The following is a 17,293-nucleotide window of genomic DNA, read 5'->3' on the forward strand; positions in this document are numbered from 1 at the left end:
TCTACATTGCTTTCATTGATCTCACCAAAGCCTTTGACCTCGTCAGCAGACGTGGTCTCTTCAGACTACTAGAAAAGATCGGATGTCCACCAAAGCTACTAAGTATCATCACCTCATTCCATGACAATATGAAAGGCACAATTCAACATGGTGGCTCCTCATCAGAGCCCTTTCCTATCCTGAGTGGTGTGAAACAGGGCTGTGTTCTCGCACCCACACTTTTTGGGATTTTCTTCTCCCTGCTGCTTTCACATGCGTTCAAATCCTCTGAAGAAGGAATTTTCCTCCACACAAGATCAGGGGGCAGGTTGTTCAACCTTGCCCGTCTAAGAGCGAAGTCCAAAGTACGGAAAGTCCTCATCAGAGAACTCCTCTTTGCTGACGATGCTGCTTTAACATCTCACACTGAAGAATGCCTGCAGAGTCTCATCGACAGGTTTGCGTCTGCCTGCAATGAATTTGGCCTAACCATCAGCCTCAAGAAAACGAACATCATGGGGCAGGATGTCAGAAATGCTCCATCCATCAATATTGGCGACCACGCTCTGGAAGTGGTTCAAGAGTTCACCTACCTAGGCTCAACTATCACCAGTAACCTGTCTCTAGATGCAGAAATCAACAAGCGCATGGGTAAGGCTTCCACTGCTATGTTCAGACTGGCCAAGAGAGTGTGGGAAAATGGCGCACTGACACGGAACACAAAAGTCCGAGTGTATCAGGCCTGTGTCCTCAGTACCTTGCTCTACGGCAGCGAGGCCTGGACAACGTATGCCAGCCAAGAGCGACGTCTCAATTCATTCCATCTTCGCTGCCTTCGGAGAATACTTGGCATCAGGTGGCAGGACTATATCTCCAACACAGAAGTCCTTGAAGCGGCCAACATCCCCAGCTTATACACACTACTGAGTCAGCGGCGCTTGAGATGGCTTGGCCATGTGAGCCGCATGGAAGATGGCAGGATCCCCAAAGACACATTGTACAGCGAGCTCGCCACTGGTATCAGACCCATCGGCCGTCCATGTCTCCGTTATAAAGACGTCTGCAAACGCGACATGAAATCGTGTGACATTGATCACAAGTCGTGGGAGTCAGTTGCCAGCATTCGCCAGAGCTGGCGGGCAGCCATAAAGACAGGGCTAAATTGTGGCGAGTCGAAGAGACTTAGTAGTTGGCAGGAAAAAAGACAGAGGCGCAAGGGGAGAGCCAACTGTGCAACAGCCCCAACAAACAAATTTCTCTGCAGCACCTGTGGAAGAGCCTGTCACTCCAGAATTGGCCTTTATAGCCACTCCAGGCGCTGCTTCACAAACCACTGACCACCTCCAGGCGCGTATCCATTGTCTCTCGAGATAAGGAGGCCCAAAAAGAAAAAAAAGAATTGAAGGACTTCGCCCGGCTGCGCTCACATGACTTTTCACTGTCAATATTCAGGATTCGCATATTACCTGTTCTGTTTAAGCTCCTGTTTATCCAGTGGACTATCCGTGGGAGATTTTGCACCAGGTTCATAGATGGCAGTAATTTACAGAGCCCATAGCATAAAGGAAGAGATTTGAGCAACAATATCCGCAGTATTTTGCTTTTAATATATTTCTGAATACTGGATGTTTCCCACCCACTTGCTGCAAGAGTTCTTGATGCTGCAGTGGAACTCATGCTGGGCGAAGTAAAGGAGTTCTAGTAAAGGGCGGCACAGTGGCGCAGTGGTTAGCACCGCAGCCTCACAGCTCCAGCGACCCGGGTTCAATTCTGGGTACTGCCTGTGTGGAGTTTGCAAGTTCTCCCTGTGTCTGCGTGGGTTTCCTCCGGGTGCTCCGGTTTCCTCCCACATGCCAAAAGACTTGCAGGTTGATAGGTAAATTGGCCATTATAAATTGCCCCTAGTATAGGTAGTGGTAGGGAAATATAGGGACAGGTGTGGATGTGGTAGAAATATGGAATTAGTGTAGGATGAGTATAAAATGGGTGGTTGATGGTCGGCACAGACTCGGTGGGCCGAAGGGCCTGTTTCAGTGCTGTATCTCTAAACTAAACTATTCTCTGTGGCACTGAAAGGCAACTTTCACAGGCAACATCAAAACTTGATTCCAAATGTACATGATGGTCAACCTTGGGAAAGCTGCCAAGGTCGAAGTTGAAGTTAATAGTTGCCCCAAGTATGCATGTTCTAAGGTGTCCCCTCATAACCTGTTAGCTTTTTCTTTGAACTGCTGTCCTATCCAAAGCAATAGTCTAACTTTGAATGCTTACGAAACATGGTCATGCTGCAGTTTACAGCTGAAATTTTTGTCATACTGAAATCTTCGTGTCTTCGCACAGCAAAGGTCTTTCGCATAAAAAGATGCTTGTAAAACAACCAAGCTGCATGATGTGTGCTTATTTACTGACGTGCATTATGGGCTGCATAGTGAACTACTCAGTCTCACTGTGTCTGGTGTTTAAAGGTAAAGGCTTGTTAGTAAAAGCACCTGCATAGGCCTCTAGGGCCATGCCTGGAACAGGCATTTAGCCCTGTGCGTATACAAAGATGAAACCTAACACCAGTTTGAGGCCCACTTTCCAAATTAAAAGCACCGATAAAGATTGATTCCCCAAAGGTAAATTTTTATTTTTCTACTTACCTTATTGTGGAGCCAGGAGGAGTAGCAAACTTGCCCCTCGAAGCAGAAGCTGCTCTATATGTTTTGTACTTGTTATAGTCATGGGGTAGGATTTTTAAGTCCTGCCGGTGGCGGGAATGGAGGCGGGCTGGTGCTTATAAATAGCACTGCTGGCCAGGGTGCTGGTTTCCCGTCACCATTCCTGCCACTAGCAAGTTTCATCAGGTTGGGGGAAGGTGGGCCACGGCAACCCGCCCGATTTTGCAGTGAGGCCAATTAAAGTTGCGAGCTCGTTGAGAGCCAGTTTTGGATTTTTGGTGTGGGTGCATGGGTTGCATGGGACAGATGTAGACCAAATGCTTGGAGGCAACATAGCGGGGAGTCAGTCATTGCCACACCATCAACTTAGATGGACCCATAAAAGGGAGCACGGCTGAGAGGGGCACTTGGCCATTGGCACACAGGTGCCATCGGGTGTGCACAGGTTGTGGGGAGAGTGGGTTTAAGCGCTCAGGCAGTGCAGGGGATCATCACACTCCTGGCATCGCAGGGGCATAAAAGAAGGGGGTAAGGCTTTCATACATAATAGGAAGTCCAGCTGAGCACAAGGAAGGCAACAGCTGGACATGGGATGAAGGTTTTCAGAGATTGGGTCGAGCAGTGATGAGGATTAACATCCTCAGCAGGAGAAGCAGAGCCCCAGGCATAAGGAGGGCAGCAGAGATGGGCAGGAAAGCAATGGAGGCCATATCCTCAGCATAGGATCTACTGCCAAAGATGGAGCTAACTGGAAGTGAGAACCAGTGCTGCAGGAGATTACATCTATCCGCGCAGATGGTCACTGTGATTTGTGCCCTCATCGCAGAAGACTTCACACCTCACAGCTTTGCTCACCTTGCCCTGCCAATAACCATCAAGGTCACTGTGGCCTTGCACTTCTTCGCTTCTGGCTCCTTCCAAGGATCAGCTGCGGACCGTGGTGGCATCTCGCAAACAATTGTTCACCACTGCATCTCACAGGTCACTGATGCCCTATCTGCAAGAGCTGGGCAGTATATTCAAATCCAGACAGATGGCACATAGGGCAGTGGATTTCACCACCATCGCTGGATTCCCCAAGATGCAGAGCATCTTCAGTTGCACCCATGTGACCATGAAGGCACCGCCTGACCACCCAGTGAGATTCTTCAACAGGAGGGGCTTCCACTCCCTCAACATTCAGCTGCTCTGCAGCCACAACAAGAGCTTCCTCCATGTGTGCACTTGCTTTTCTGGCAGCTGCCATGATTCCTCAACCTCCGCCAGTCCAGGCTGCTGCAGATCTTCACTCCAACCCCCAAACTCCGTGGATAGATTCTAGGGGACAAGGGTTACCCTTGAAGAGATGGCTGCTAACCCCTTTGCGAGACCCCAAGATGGAAGGATAGAGCCACTATAACTGAAGCCATCTGCTCACAAGAACCACCATTGCGCAGGCCATCAGGCTGCTGAAGATGCAGTTCTGGTGCCTGGAGCAGTCAGGTGGAAGCCTGCAGTACACTCCTGCAGGGGTCTCATGCATTGTGGATGTCTGCTGCACTCTCCATAACATTGCCCTTCAGAGAGGTGTGGACCTTGAAGAGGGTGAGGCCCTGGGACGACACTGTTCATGGGAGGAAGAGGAGAACCAGAATGTGGAAGAGGAGAAGGAGGAAGGTGCAGAACACAGAGGTACCCCAGCTGCACAGGGAGGTGCCCTGGGGCCGGCACAGGACTCGAGGTTCTCGTCAGGATGCTGTCATCGTCAGGAATCCTCTGATCCAGACACATGTCAGCTGAACCCTTCGAACCCAGGTGGAAGGCATCCTCTAGAACTCACTTTCAGCTGCCTGTGAGAACACTTCCATTGATGGAGAGCGCACTTGTAAGACATGACGATGCTTACTCTGATGTCTTTGCTTTCAGTGCTTGCCCCTGTGCCACCTCAGGACTCTGGCATTCCCCCTTGACATCACAAGAGACACAAGACACATGAGATCTAGCCTTGGAGATCAGAAGCCTCTGCAGTGCTGAGGTTTCACAATGCAGCTGAATCTTTTGGCATGCTGTTGAATGTTGGACAGGGAGGAGTGCACTGTATCCCTTCTCCTACAGATTGCGATACTTTTCACCCTCTGCACCAGGAATGCGCACCTTGCCCTCTCCAACTTGCTGCTGGGGTCCACCCTGGTAATCTCCACTTCCACCGCCCTCATATGCAGTGAGTTCCACGTCATTACCACCTGCTGCATTAAAAAGCTCTTCCTAACATCCCCCCTGTATTTCTTTCCCAAAACCTTAAATTTGTGTCATCTAGACCTTGTACCATCAGCTAATTGAAACAGCTTTCCTTTGTCTACCTTATCTAAACCTATAATCCTGTACACCTCGATCAGATCTCCCTCAACCTCCAAGGAGAGCAACCCCAGCTTCTCCAACCTAACCTTGTAGCTAAAATCCCTCATCTCTGCAATAATTCTGGTAAATCTCCTCTGCACCCTCTCAAGGAACCTCAGACCCTTCCTAAAGTGTAATGACCAGAACTGGATGCAATACTCTAGTTGTGGCCTAACGAGAGCTTTATGAAGGTTCAGCTTAACTTCCCTGCTTTTGTACTCAATACCTCTAGGTATGAAGCTCAAGATCCCATATGCTTTACAAACTACTCTCTCAATATATCCTGCCACCGTCAGAGATCTATGCACATGAACCCCCAGGTACTTCTGTTCCTGCACACTCTTTATAACTATGTCAGTACGTGTATATGAAACAGCATGTGATAGAGCAAGCGATCCCACAACGAACGGACAGATCTAAGCTCCGCAGTGCTGCCATATCCAGTTATAAATGGTGGTGGACAATTAAACAACTAACAGGAGGAGGAGGCTCCACAAATATCCCCACCCTCAATGATGGTGAAGCCCAGCACAACAGTGCAAAAGACAAGGCTGAAGCATTTGCAACCATCTTCAGCCAGAAGTGCTGAGTGGATAATCCATCTCGGCCTCCGCCTATGGTCCCCAGCATCACAGATGCCAGTCTTCAGCCAATTCGATTCACTCCACGTGATATCAAGAAACAGCTGAAGGCACTGGATACTGCAAAGGCTATGGGCCCTGACAACATTCGGGCAATAGTACTGAAGACTTGTGCTCCAGAACTAGCCACGCCGCTAGCCAAGCTACAGGACAAATGCAACCCGGCCAATTACTGCCCATCAGTCTACTCTCAAACATCAGAAAAATGATGGAAATTGTCATTGACAGTGCTAAAAAGTGGCACTTGCTCAGCAGTAACCTGCTCAGTTTGGGTTCTGCCAGCGCCACTCAGCTCTTGACCTCATTACAGCCTTGGTTCAAACATGAATGGAAGAACTGAACTTAAGAGATGAGGTGAGAGTGACTGCCCTTGACATCAAGGCAGCATTTGACCGAGTATGGCATCAAGGAGCCTAAAAAAACTTGAGTCAGTGGGAATTGGGGAAAACTTTCCACTGGTTGGAGTCATTCCTAGCACAAAGGAAGATGGTTGTGATTGTTGAAGGCCAATCATCTCAGTCCCAGGACATCACTTCAGGAATTCCTCAGGGCAGTGTCCTAGGCCCAGCCATCTTCAATTGCTTCATTAATGATCTTCCCTCCATCATAAGGTCAGATGTGGGGATGTTCGCTGATAATTGCACAATGTTCAGCACCATTCACGACTCCTCTGATACTGATGCAGTCCATGCCCATATGCAGCAAGACCTGGACAACATTCAGACTTGAGCTGATAAGTGGCAAGTTACATTTGTGCTACACAACTGCCAGGCAATGACCATCTCCAACAAGAAAGAATACAATCATGTCCCCTTGACATTCAATGGCATTACCATCGCTGAATCCCCCACTATCAAAATCCTTGGGGTTACCTCTGACCAGAAACTGATCTGGAGCAGCCACTTATACGTACTGTAGCTACAAGAGAGGTCAAAGACTGGGAATTCTGTGGCAAGTACCCCACCTCCTGACTTCCCAGAGCCTGTCCACCATCTATAAGGCACAAGTCAGGAGTGTGATGGAATACTCTCCACTTGCCTGGATGGGTGCAGCTCCAACAATATTTAGGAATCCCAACACCATCCAGGACAAAGAAGCCCACTTGATCGTCACCCCATCCACTACCTTAAACATTCACTTCCTCCACCACGCCTCTTTTGATAGCACCTTCCAAACCCACAACCTTTTCCACGTAAAAGGACAAGGGCAACAGACATATGGGAACATCACCACTTGCAAGTTCCCCTCCAAGTCACACACCATCCTGACTTGGAAATATATCGCCATTCCTTCATTGTTACTGTATCTAAATCCTGAGTTTCACTCCCGAACAGCACTGTGGGTGTACCCACACAAGATGGACTGCAGCGGTTCAAGAAGGCAGCTCAACACCACCTTCTCAAGGGCAATTAGGGATGGTCAACAAATGCTGGCCTTGCCAATGACACCCACATCCCATGAATGAATAAAAAAATTGAAGTGGTAACTGTGTTGGATGGTAAGAATTTTTCGCTCATTTAATTCAAAGGGCCATAAATTTGGGATTTGGCTCTGTGAGGATTCCTGTCATGATTGCTCAGTTCAAAAGGAGATAGTTAATACAGACTAGTTTGGCCAAGCTAGTGATAGATTGACATGTTTAAATACTCCCTGTGCCGTTGTAGAATTCCTGATGATTCTATCCACAGGTGAGGGAGTGCCTTCTTAATGTTAGTAGATCACTGAGTTGCAGGGCTTTTCAGCCAATGCAGCAAAAATTGCATGAATATATTCTGAGACTTTGTAGAATGCCATGTGAAAGATGTAAAAACCATAAAAACTTGCACTATACATAACATACAAGTTCCCTGAACACATATTTCAGGAGAACTCTGTTTTAAGTTCTAAAATATACAAGGTTTACTGGGACATCCTTGGACAAATAACACAATTTCTGATCATAATCATGATTGGATCAAAAATAAATTCTGAGTTAACCGTCTGAATTTCTGAATTTAATGATGATTTGCTACAAGATCCCAAAATATTTCAGGTTGTGAAAGATCAACTTAAAGAATATTTCCTTGAGTTTATACCATGTGCAAGGGAACTTGTTTCCATTCTGTAGAAAGTGCTCAGGAGAAATTTGATAGCTGCAAAAATGGGGAACTAATTAGGACTTTATAATTATTTAATCTAATCTAATCCAAACTCAATGTTAATGAACAAAATGAAGAAGCTCCAAATATCAACAAATTAGAACAAAAATTTGAATACAGATCTAATTTCAAAGGCTACATATATTAATAATGAAAATTATTGGCAAATTCAGTGAAGAAAGCTGCAGCTAATAATAATTGCAATGCAATTTTTAATTCCGACTCGGGAACCTCTGGCTGAGAATCAACAATTCAAATATGATGGCTCAGTGTCAAAAGGAACTTCTTTAAAAATGTATAAGACTTTGTACAAATGATTGCTATACAAACAAGTTCTACGCATTTAATGTGAACTTTCGTAAGAAAAAAGAATTTGTGGGAGCAGGAAAGTGCTGAACCCTTTTCCATAGCTCAGTCCCACTGGCCATAGAATAGTTATGTTACATGATTAGTAATCCAGAGACCTGGAGGAATTATCTAGAGGCTTGGACTAATAATCCGGACAATGTAAATTCAGATCCCACGACAGCAGTTTTAGAATTTGAATTCAGTTTTAAAAAGCTGGAAGCAAAAAGTTAGCACCAGTAAAAGTGTCTATGAAACTGTTGGATTGTCATAAAATCCCAACTGGTTCAGTAATGACTTTTAGTGAACGAAAGCTGCTGTCCTTACCTGGCTTGGCCAGTATGTAACTCCGAAATGTTTCAAGAAGGAGGACATCACCACCAGCTTCTCAGGGCAACGAGGGATGAGTAATTGTGATGGAATATAGGTATAATAGACTTAATTAGGTAGAATTTGGAAATAGTGTATTATGCCTTTTAGAGTTTGAGATTGAATAAATGGTCAGTTTTTAGAACTCACTGACATTCCCCTTTAAGAAGGTAGAGTTAGAAAATTTCAAGGTCCCTGTTCTGAACAGGTTGGGGAATGCATTTGTGTCTCTGTTGTCAAGGGCTTGGAAGATAAACACACACATTGAAATATCCTGTCAGTAAGAGGTAGCAACAAACTTAATTGGTTTGTGCAGACACGTCGGCTCTAGAGGTTGCTTTGGGATGTCATGGAAAGGGCAATTATAGATAATAAAACAATAAATGGAATGTACTCACAGGAACAAGAAAGGTTAAGTAAACACAATTATAAACATTTTGACCAGATAAATGCTCACAACTTCAACAGCAAAGGAAGTTCAGTAAAACATTAAGTGGAAATGGTAATTAAAGATATGGATTCTAAAAGGAAGACAGGAAGGTTACATTTAATGTTAAAAGTCAGATGACATTTCAGAAACAGTATAAACATGAGGGGTTTTTGAAGCAAAGATTAGAAGCATTGAATCCTCAAACAACACTTCTCAACTAAGGGGAATTTAAGGTAAAAAGTTTACTTTAAATTTTGATGGATATTCTGGATATTCTAAGATATTTTGCTGTAACATTAGCAGGGTTAAACTTTTGGATTCTATGTTAGAAATAAGATTATGTGTTACATCTTTTAGTAATATTTGATATTGTGATATACTTATCCACTTAGAAGTGTATTGCATGTTAAATTCTTTAATAAATCTAAAAAGTTAATAAATCATCTCATGTAGTATTCTGTATACAACTACAAAGAACCCCCTCTCTGTGTCTCTTTAAGTGGAGAGATACGTATTGAAGAGAGTTCCCAGACCTTTATAATATCTGAGATATTTATGACTTAGCCATAATTATTAAAATAGGTTATCCGAAAGATGGTGATATTCTCTGTTGGTTTTCTTTCTTTGAGGGAGAGCTAGTACAATTCTGTGGACCCAAATAAGTGTCTATGAGAATGTGTCTGGTTTGAACTTGATTAAAGGAGATTCATAGGGATGTACTCCTGATTTGGTTTAGTCCCTATAAAGGGTTAAAGTCATAAATCACTTCCAAGTCGCAAGAAGAAAATTTTAAAATTCCCTCAATTCCTTCTCTCTCTTTGCCTCTCTATAAATATCTCTGATTTTCTCTTAAACCCATTTATCTGTCCACTTCAAATGCTTACCCTAATATAATATTCCAGATTTCTATTTGAGTCCATCTAGTGTAAAAAGTGGTTGCAATTCTTACTGACATTATTATACCTTTACCTTTCCAGGCAAGTAGTCCAACAGGAACAGCTCCCAGGAGCCAATCACGTACATCCGTCAGCCCTTCTACTCAGGACATTTGCAGGTATGTGAGTCTAGGCAGTTCAGCAGTGTTTATTGTCGGCTTGGTATCATTTTGAATTATATCTACCTCTCTATGTCTGTTTATCTTTAGTCTCAGTCTCAGCTTGTCTTCATTATATTTCATTTGTTTCTTTTTCTACTTCATCGATAGATAACTGCTTTATATAATTACTAATTCATTTTATTTTCACTTCTTTTGCCATGTCTGTCATGCTCTCCGTTCATCTTCTCTACTTTCCACTTTCCATCTTTGCATGCTGTGCTTAGATCTACTGCCCGTTGTGAAGATGGTGACACATATTCAACTCCTGTCACGGCGCTCAGCAATCACAGCAGGGATTCTGGTAAGAAACATGTAAAGAGAAGAATTAAAAAGCAAAGGGAACTCTGTGAAAGATGCGAGCATTTGCATGATCACACCAAGCATCCTGAAAATCAGTCCAGGTCTTTTTATGCAAAAATAAACAGATTCAGTAGGAATGATTCTGATTCATCATCAGATGAAAATCACTGGGCTCAAGTCAGAAGAAGAAATTCAGAAAGAATGAGGGCTTCCAGAAAGGACAGGAGAAAAAATAAATCTCTCAAAGAATTGGACAAAACATCAGATCGTACTCTTCCAGCCCTGCTGTCAGTAGACTCTGAAAATGAGTGGGGTAAGACAAGGATTGACCCACTTCCTATCTGTAGCAATCAAACAATAATCCGAGAAAGAGAAAGGAGGCCCCATAACAAGGAAACATGCTTTTCATTATCTTCAATCTCTTCTTTTGATGCAAAGAATTCCTCAAGGAAATTTGTAAAAAACAAAGGAATATCAATAAAAAAGGGCTCTGAAAATTCCTCTTCCATTGAAGATGATTTCATGAAAAAATCCAGTGAGAAAAGTACCAGTGCATTACCTCTACTCGTGGCTGGAACAGCTGTCAACTCAGAGCCTGATGGGAGTGCTAGTCCTACCCAACCTCAGACTGTAGATGATTGGCCTGATGATGGGGAAGTCTGCAGGTTGGTCTATAACCACTAATGAAAGCCAATGGTAGTAGTGTTTGTATTACACGTCATTCAATGTCAAATGTATGCTCAAAATGTTTTTTTTCATCTACAGGTTAATTAGTTTGCCTTGTATCATACTAGATGGCTATGTTTGCATCCCATTTGTTATAGCTATTGGTAAAATGCCCTGATAGATTTTCAGAATATTATTGACTGTAAAAGTTCCAATACAATGATGTCCACATAAGCAAATTAAATTACACAAAATGGTTCCTAATTTTTTGTTCATTTAATTGATCTTCGTTTAATACAAGTCTCTATATTCAAATTCTTGATATACAAAGAATAAAGTAATTAATTATCAGAAAATGTCTTATGTGGAAGTCAAATTGTCTCAAATAATAAAATCTATATCGGAAAAAGAGCTTTAAATGTAATAGCTACAAACTGAAATGTGGCTATGTGACTGCAGATACATCAAAAAAAATGAGAAAAACTATTGTAAGAAACCCATGCGTAGTTTTTTTTCAAGACTCAATAATTTGCATAATCTTAAGATCTCACCGAAGGTAAAAATGTTGAAAATGAATCAAAGAAATTTCAGTCGAGGGAAATCTTCCGGATGGTGGTTTTGACTGCTAACATCGAAGTAATGTGGCAGGTAGTTTAGTTATGTACCATAATTCACCAAGATTTATACTTGCACATATCAATCAGAGAACCCCAAAAGTAAATCTTGCAGTTCCAGGTGTAAGAGGATTACCATCATAGCCAGAGGACTCTTGGTGATTTTCTTCTTTACCAAGCAATGACCTATCTTTGGTGCTGCCCCCTTTTGTCCCCCAAAAATCAGATTTTTAATCCTTGAAGAATTGTTTTATGAAAGTACCCTCCAAAATGGAAATATGCCTATTTCACTTTTTTCTGGAGTAGTTTAGGGTTAATTTCATTGTAACCTGTAGCAAAACACCAGCTAAGCAAGAAACAGGACCAGTCTGTGGCTCCAACATCACAAAAGCATAGCCTGGAGCTCTGTTGCATTGGAACAGGATAGGGCACAGCTTGCATTGTTGTCTCCAGAGCATGGTAACTGCTGTGTCAGGGCTTCCAGGATCTGATAGCTGCCATCTTGCTGATTAATAGAGCGACAGATCCAGGGCCCAATGGAATAGCAATGGCTGGAGTCCACCTCCCTGATACTGCCATCTCACAGGCCAGCATTACATTCCAAACCTCCAACATCCCCCTCATACCACTGGAATGTGGGAAGCGTTATCAGGCAGCCCATGAGGAAGCTCCAGAGATGCAGCCAGAAATGGTTACTTCGAGGAGAAAACGACAATGATCGCCAGTACCTCAATTTTGTTGAGCCCGAGGATCCAACTACCTCGTGATCTGTTCCTCAGTGATACCTGGAAAAAGGACAAGAATAGGTTAAAAAGGCAGTGATAGGCACTTAGGGGAAGTCCAGTGTTAGGAAGGTCTTGGAAATTCACTGCAATAAAGTAGAATGCACTGTGGTGCTTTCTTATTGGTTGAGGATTTTGTGTTGACTCTTTAATCAAATGATTATTGACACATTCATGCAGCAGCAGAGAGCTGATGCATTGTCATGTGTTAGGATTGTTAAGTTTCTGCTTTATATTTGAGGCTCATAAGTATGCATCAACTTCCAGTTCTGCCTATTCTCAGTTGCTGTCTGGTGAATGACCTTTTCAGTTGTGTTATGATGAATGGGAAGACATGAATTGATGCTGAGCAATAGGGGTTGTGAAAGAGAGGCTTGGTTGTTAGCAGGACTGCTTTGTGATAGTGGCATTGTTGGGGGTGTCAAGGGGGTATGTGCAAAAGTGTTTTTTGGATGTGGCTGTTAGATGTGTGGACTGATGGAACATAAGTGAACTTCACAGTAATGAGGGCATCAGCAGCAGCAACGTGTGCCGCTGGTGATGCATTGCCCGTCTCACCTTCCTTTTCGTCTTCCTGCTGCTCCTCCTGAGCATCATCTGAAGAGGCTCTGTGCTCTGTGCCTTGTTCCTCCTGCAAGTCCAAACCTTGCTGCTGCGCAACGCACAACGCACTATCAGAAATCTAGAGAGCCTGGCTGGTGCATACTGAAGGGTGCCTTCTGACCTGTCCAGACACCCGAAGTGTACCTTCAGCATATCAATGTCTTGTTTGATGGCACATTTGGTGTTCATTACATCAGTCCTGGGCCTCTTTCCTTCGGTTTCTGAGACGTGTCATCAACTATATTTTAAGTGGATAATCCTTGTCTCCGAGCATCTAGCTTGTCAGTCTGTTTTGAAGTGTGAAAAGATCTGGGAGGGTGGACTGCTGCAGGACTGATGCATTGTGGCAGCTGCCAAAAATCTTGTATACACCTACATAAAGATCTGTTTGTAGTTGAACTCTGTTTGTGCCTCATTGATGGAGTGGAAGCCCTTCCAGACGCCAAACACTTCTGATTGATCTGGCAAAGAGAGAATATGAGAAAAGAATGTCAGTTTAACATAAAAGGGAACCCAAAAATCTTGCACCGGCATGTAAATAGTAAGCGGGTAGTAAGAAGTGGGGTGAGGCCTATTCGGGACAAAGAGGGTGATATATGCTTAGAGGCACAGGGCAAGGCTAGAATGCGTAATGAGTACTTTGTGTCAGTGTTTACTAAGGAAAGATATGCTGACAAAATATCAGTAGAAGTGGAGATGGTAGAGGTAATGGATGGGGTGAAAATTGATAGGAAGGATGTACTGGAAAGGCTGGCTGTGCTTAGAGTTGATAAGTGGCCTGGTCCGGATGGCTTGCATCCCAGGTTGCTGAAGGAAGTGGGAGTGGAGATAGTGGAAGGGCTTGCCATAATCTTCCAATCTTCCCTAGATAGGGGGGAGTGCCAAAAGATTGCAGAGAGGCAAATGTGACACCCTTATTCAAGAAAGGGTGTAAGGACATTCCTAGTAACTACAGGCCAGTTAGTTTAACATCAGTGATGGGTAAAGTTTTAGAAACAATAATCAGGAATAATCAAATTGTGCTTGACTAATCTAATTGAACTTTTTGTTGAAGTAACAGAGAAGGTTGATGAAGGAAAAGCAATGGATGTTGTCTATATGGATTTTAAGAAAGCCTTTGACAAAGTATCGCATAGAAGACTGGTTACCAAAATTGATGCTCATGGAATAGGAGGGTCAGTGTCAGCTTCAATAAAAAATTTGCTTAAGAACAGAAAACAGCAAGTCGTGCTAAATAGTTGTGTTTCAGACTGAAGGATGGTAGGCAGTGGTGTTCTTCAAAGTTTAGTGCTGGGGCCACTGCTTTTTTTAAATTTATATATATAAATGAGTTGGATATTGGAATACAGAGTAAAATTTCAAAATTTGCCGATATACCAAACTTGGAGGTGTGGCAGACAGTGAGGATGATACCAATCGACTGCAACAGGATAGGCTAGCAGACAAGTGACTGATGGAATTCAATATAGAAAAGTGTGAGGTGATGCATTCTTGGAAAAGGGATAGGGAGAGGCAATATAGACTTACTGGCACAGTTCTAAAGAGTGTACAGGGACAGAGGGATCTGGGGGTTCATGTGCATAGCTCTTTGAAGGTGGTAGGACATATTGAGAGAGTCATTCGCAAAACATATGGGATCTTGGGCTTCATAAATAGAGGTATTGAGTACAAAAGCAGGGAGGTATGATTAACCTTTATAAAGCTCTGGTTAAGCAACAACTATAGTGTCACATCCAGTTCAGTTTAGGGGAGGCAGTAGCGTACTGGTATTGTCACTGGACTAAAAGCCCAGAGACCCAGGTATTGCTCTGGGGACAGGGGTTCGAATCCCACCACAGCAGAAGGTGGAATTTGAATTCAATTAATAAATCTGGAATTTAAAGCTGGTCAAATGATGGCCATGAAACCATTGTCAATTGTTGTAAAAACCCATCTGGTTCACTAATGTCCTTTAGGGAAGGAAATCTGCTGGCCTACATGTGACTCCAGATCCACAGCAATGTGGTTGACTCTTACATGCCCTCTAAATGGCCTAGCAAGCCACTCCGTTCAAGGGCAATTAGGGATGGGCAATAAATGCTGGCCTGGCCTGCGATGCCCACATCCCATGAAATGATAAAGAAAAAACTTTAGGAAGGATGTGAGGGCCTTTGAGAGGGTGCAGAGGACATTTACCAGAATGGTTCCAGAGATGAGGGATTTTCTTTGGAGCAAAGCAGATTGAGCAGAGATTTGATAAGAGTTGTACAAGATTACAACAGGTTTATATAAGGTTATATAAGACAAAGGAAAGTTGTTCCTGTTAGCTGATGGCACAAGGACTCGGGGACAAAGATTTAAGGTTTTAGACAAAAGATGCAGAGGGGACATGAGGAAAAACTTTTTTATGCAGCGAGTGGTAGTGACGTGGAACTCGCTGCCTATGAGGGTGCTGAAAGTGGAGACAATGAATGATTTCAAAAGAGAATTTGATGGGCGCTTAAGGGAAATAAACTTGCAGGGCGACAGGGATAGAGCTGGGCAATGTGACTGACTCAATTGCTCTACAGAGAGCCAGCATGGACTTGATAGGCTGAATGGTTTCCTTCCATGCCATTATGACTCTATGGCTGGAATCTTTCGCCCCCTCCCCACCCCCCGCAAAGAGTGGGAAGGTGGCGGCGGGTGGGGGGGGGAATGTAAAATGGAGCGGGAGGCTCAATGGGCCCTTCCCGACCTGCTCCCACCTCTGCCACCACTTTACGCCGGGCGGCGGTGGCGAAAAATGGCCCTCCTGCCCCAGGCCAATCAAGGCCCGTAAGTAGCCATTAACGGCCACTTAAGAGCCTCCCCCCACCGCCACGGGGATTTTACCGTGGCTAGTCGGGCGGCCCAGGCCCGAGAAAAGCCACCTGACAAAAGTAGGTGGCTCTCTGACGACCTGGGCGGGGACCCTCATGATCGGGCACCCTGTGCCTGATGGAGGGCCACCCCCACTGCCCCAACCACCCCAAAATGCCCCCACCCATCCCCCCAATCGACCACTCTTGCCTCGCCGGGGCCCGACCAATCACCCCCGGCAAGGTAACAAAAACTCACTTTGGTTCCAGGGCTCCCCGTCATCATCTTCTAGCAGTCCCAGCAGTGACCACCGCTCCCAGTGTCATTGCTGGGACTAAGAGCTGCCGGCCCGCTGATTGGCCAGCAGCTCCATTAGGTGAGACTTCCTGCCTCAAGCGGGTGCAAGTCCCATCTCAGAACAATTAAAGGCCAGGAAACTGCAAAATGCAGGTTGGATCCCCAGGCCAGGTGGAAGAGGGTTCGCCATCGACTCTTCAGTGGGTGGATGGCTCCCGTCCGCTGAGGGAGAAATCCCGGTCTATGACTCTGTGATGTGAGGGTACTTTAATTGCCACATATTTGCAGTCAATGACACCCTGCACCTCGGGAAGCCAGCCAGTGCCACAAACTAGTGGACTTGATCATTCTAACTGGTGACATGGCAAGAAAAGTTGACATAATTGGTAAAGAAGCAGTTAGTCCCCTGTCTTATGCATTTGTCTGTCACCGACTGTGAGATCCTGCTAATGTCTCTGCAAGAATGCTGAGGTAAAAAGTTGAGGGTGGTAGTGACTTTGACAGCCATTGGTAAAGTGACTGGGAAGTGCATGCAGGAACAGGAGCTCTGAGGTTTTCTAGAATTAAATAGTCTGATTTCATTCACTGTCCAAGCTTAGGTGTGAGCAGCGGTTTTGCATCTGGCACTCAGAACAGGGAGTGGTGTAGCTACAGTTTCCAGAAGAGGAACCCAATGACAATTGTGTACGTTTCCATAAGCTGCTGCTTTATTTGTTCATTACTACCTGAGGCAATTGAAACCCAATCTAGGGCATTTTTAAATGACAGATTCTATAGCTTAGGAAATGTTTGTTAGCTGAAAGGGACACATATCACCGCAGTAACCTTGCTGAATTTTGTATTTGTGTCTATAATTTCCATCCTAGAGATAGACCCAGCCATCATGGCAGATATAAACCATTGTCCCTATCTCTCTGTTTCTCCTTCAGAGGAAGCAAATTGACATTCTACCCGTGCACTTTGATTTGTGGCCGAGTTATTTAGTAGGAAGGGTTGAGTGTCTGATCTCTACAACAGGATGTAATGAACACTCTTGTGTCTAGAAAACCTGCAGCAGTGTCAAGGATACCCAACAAATATGTTAGGCCCACTGGACCCGAGCAAAGACATAAAGAATATAATTTTAACTGCATGTTTTGAAATGATGGCCTGAGCAATGATCCCACAAATAATTATA

At 44.3% G+C, this 17,293-nt stretch overlaps 1 protein-coding gene across 2 annotated transcripts in view; it reads left to right on the top strand.

Moving 5' to 3' along the window:
- LOC137355604 (E3 ubiquitin-protein ligase MARCHF1-like) overlaps nucleotides 1–17,293 on the top strand; it is a 217,708-nt gene that overhangs the window by 154,530 nt on the left and 45,885 nt on the right. For both annotated transcript variants that reach the window (XM_068020961.1, XM_068021042.1), the window contains exon 3: nucleotides 9,916–9,992. In XM_068020961.1, the coding sequence (XP_067877062.1) occupies nucleotides 9,916–9,992 (77 nt within the window). The remainder of the gene's footprint in view (nucleotides 1–9,915; nucleotides 9,993–17,293) is intronic.

Source organism: Heterodontus francisci, chromosome 1, assembly GCF_036365525.1.
Source record: "Heterodontus francisci isolate sHetFra1 chromosome 1, sHetFra1.hap1, whole genome shotgun sequence".
Taxonomy (NCBI): Eukaryota; Metazoa; Chordata; class Chondrichthyes; order Heterodontiformes; family Heterodontidae; genus Heterodontus; species Heterodontus francisci.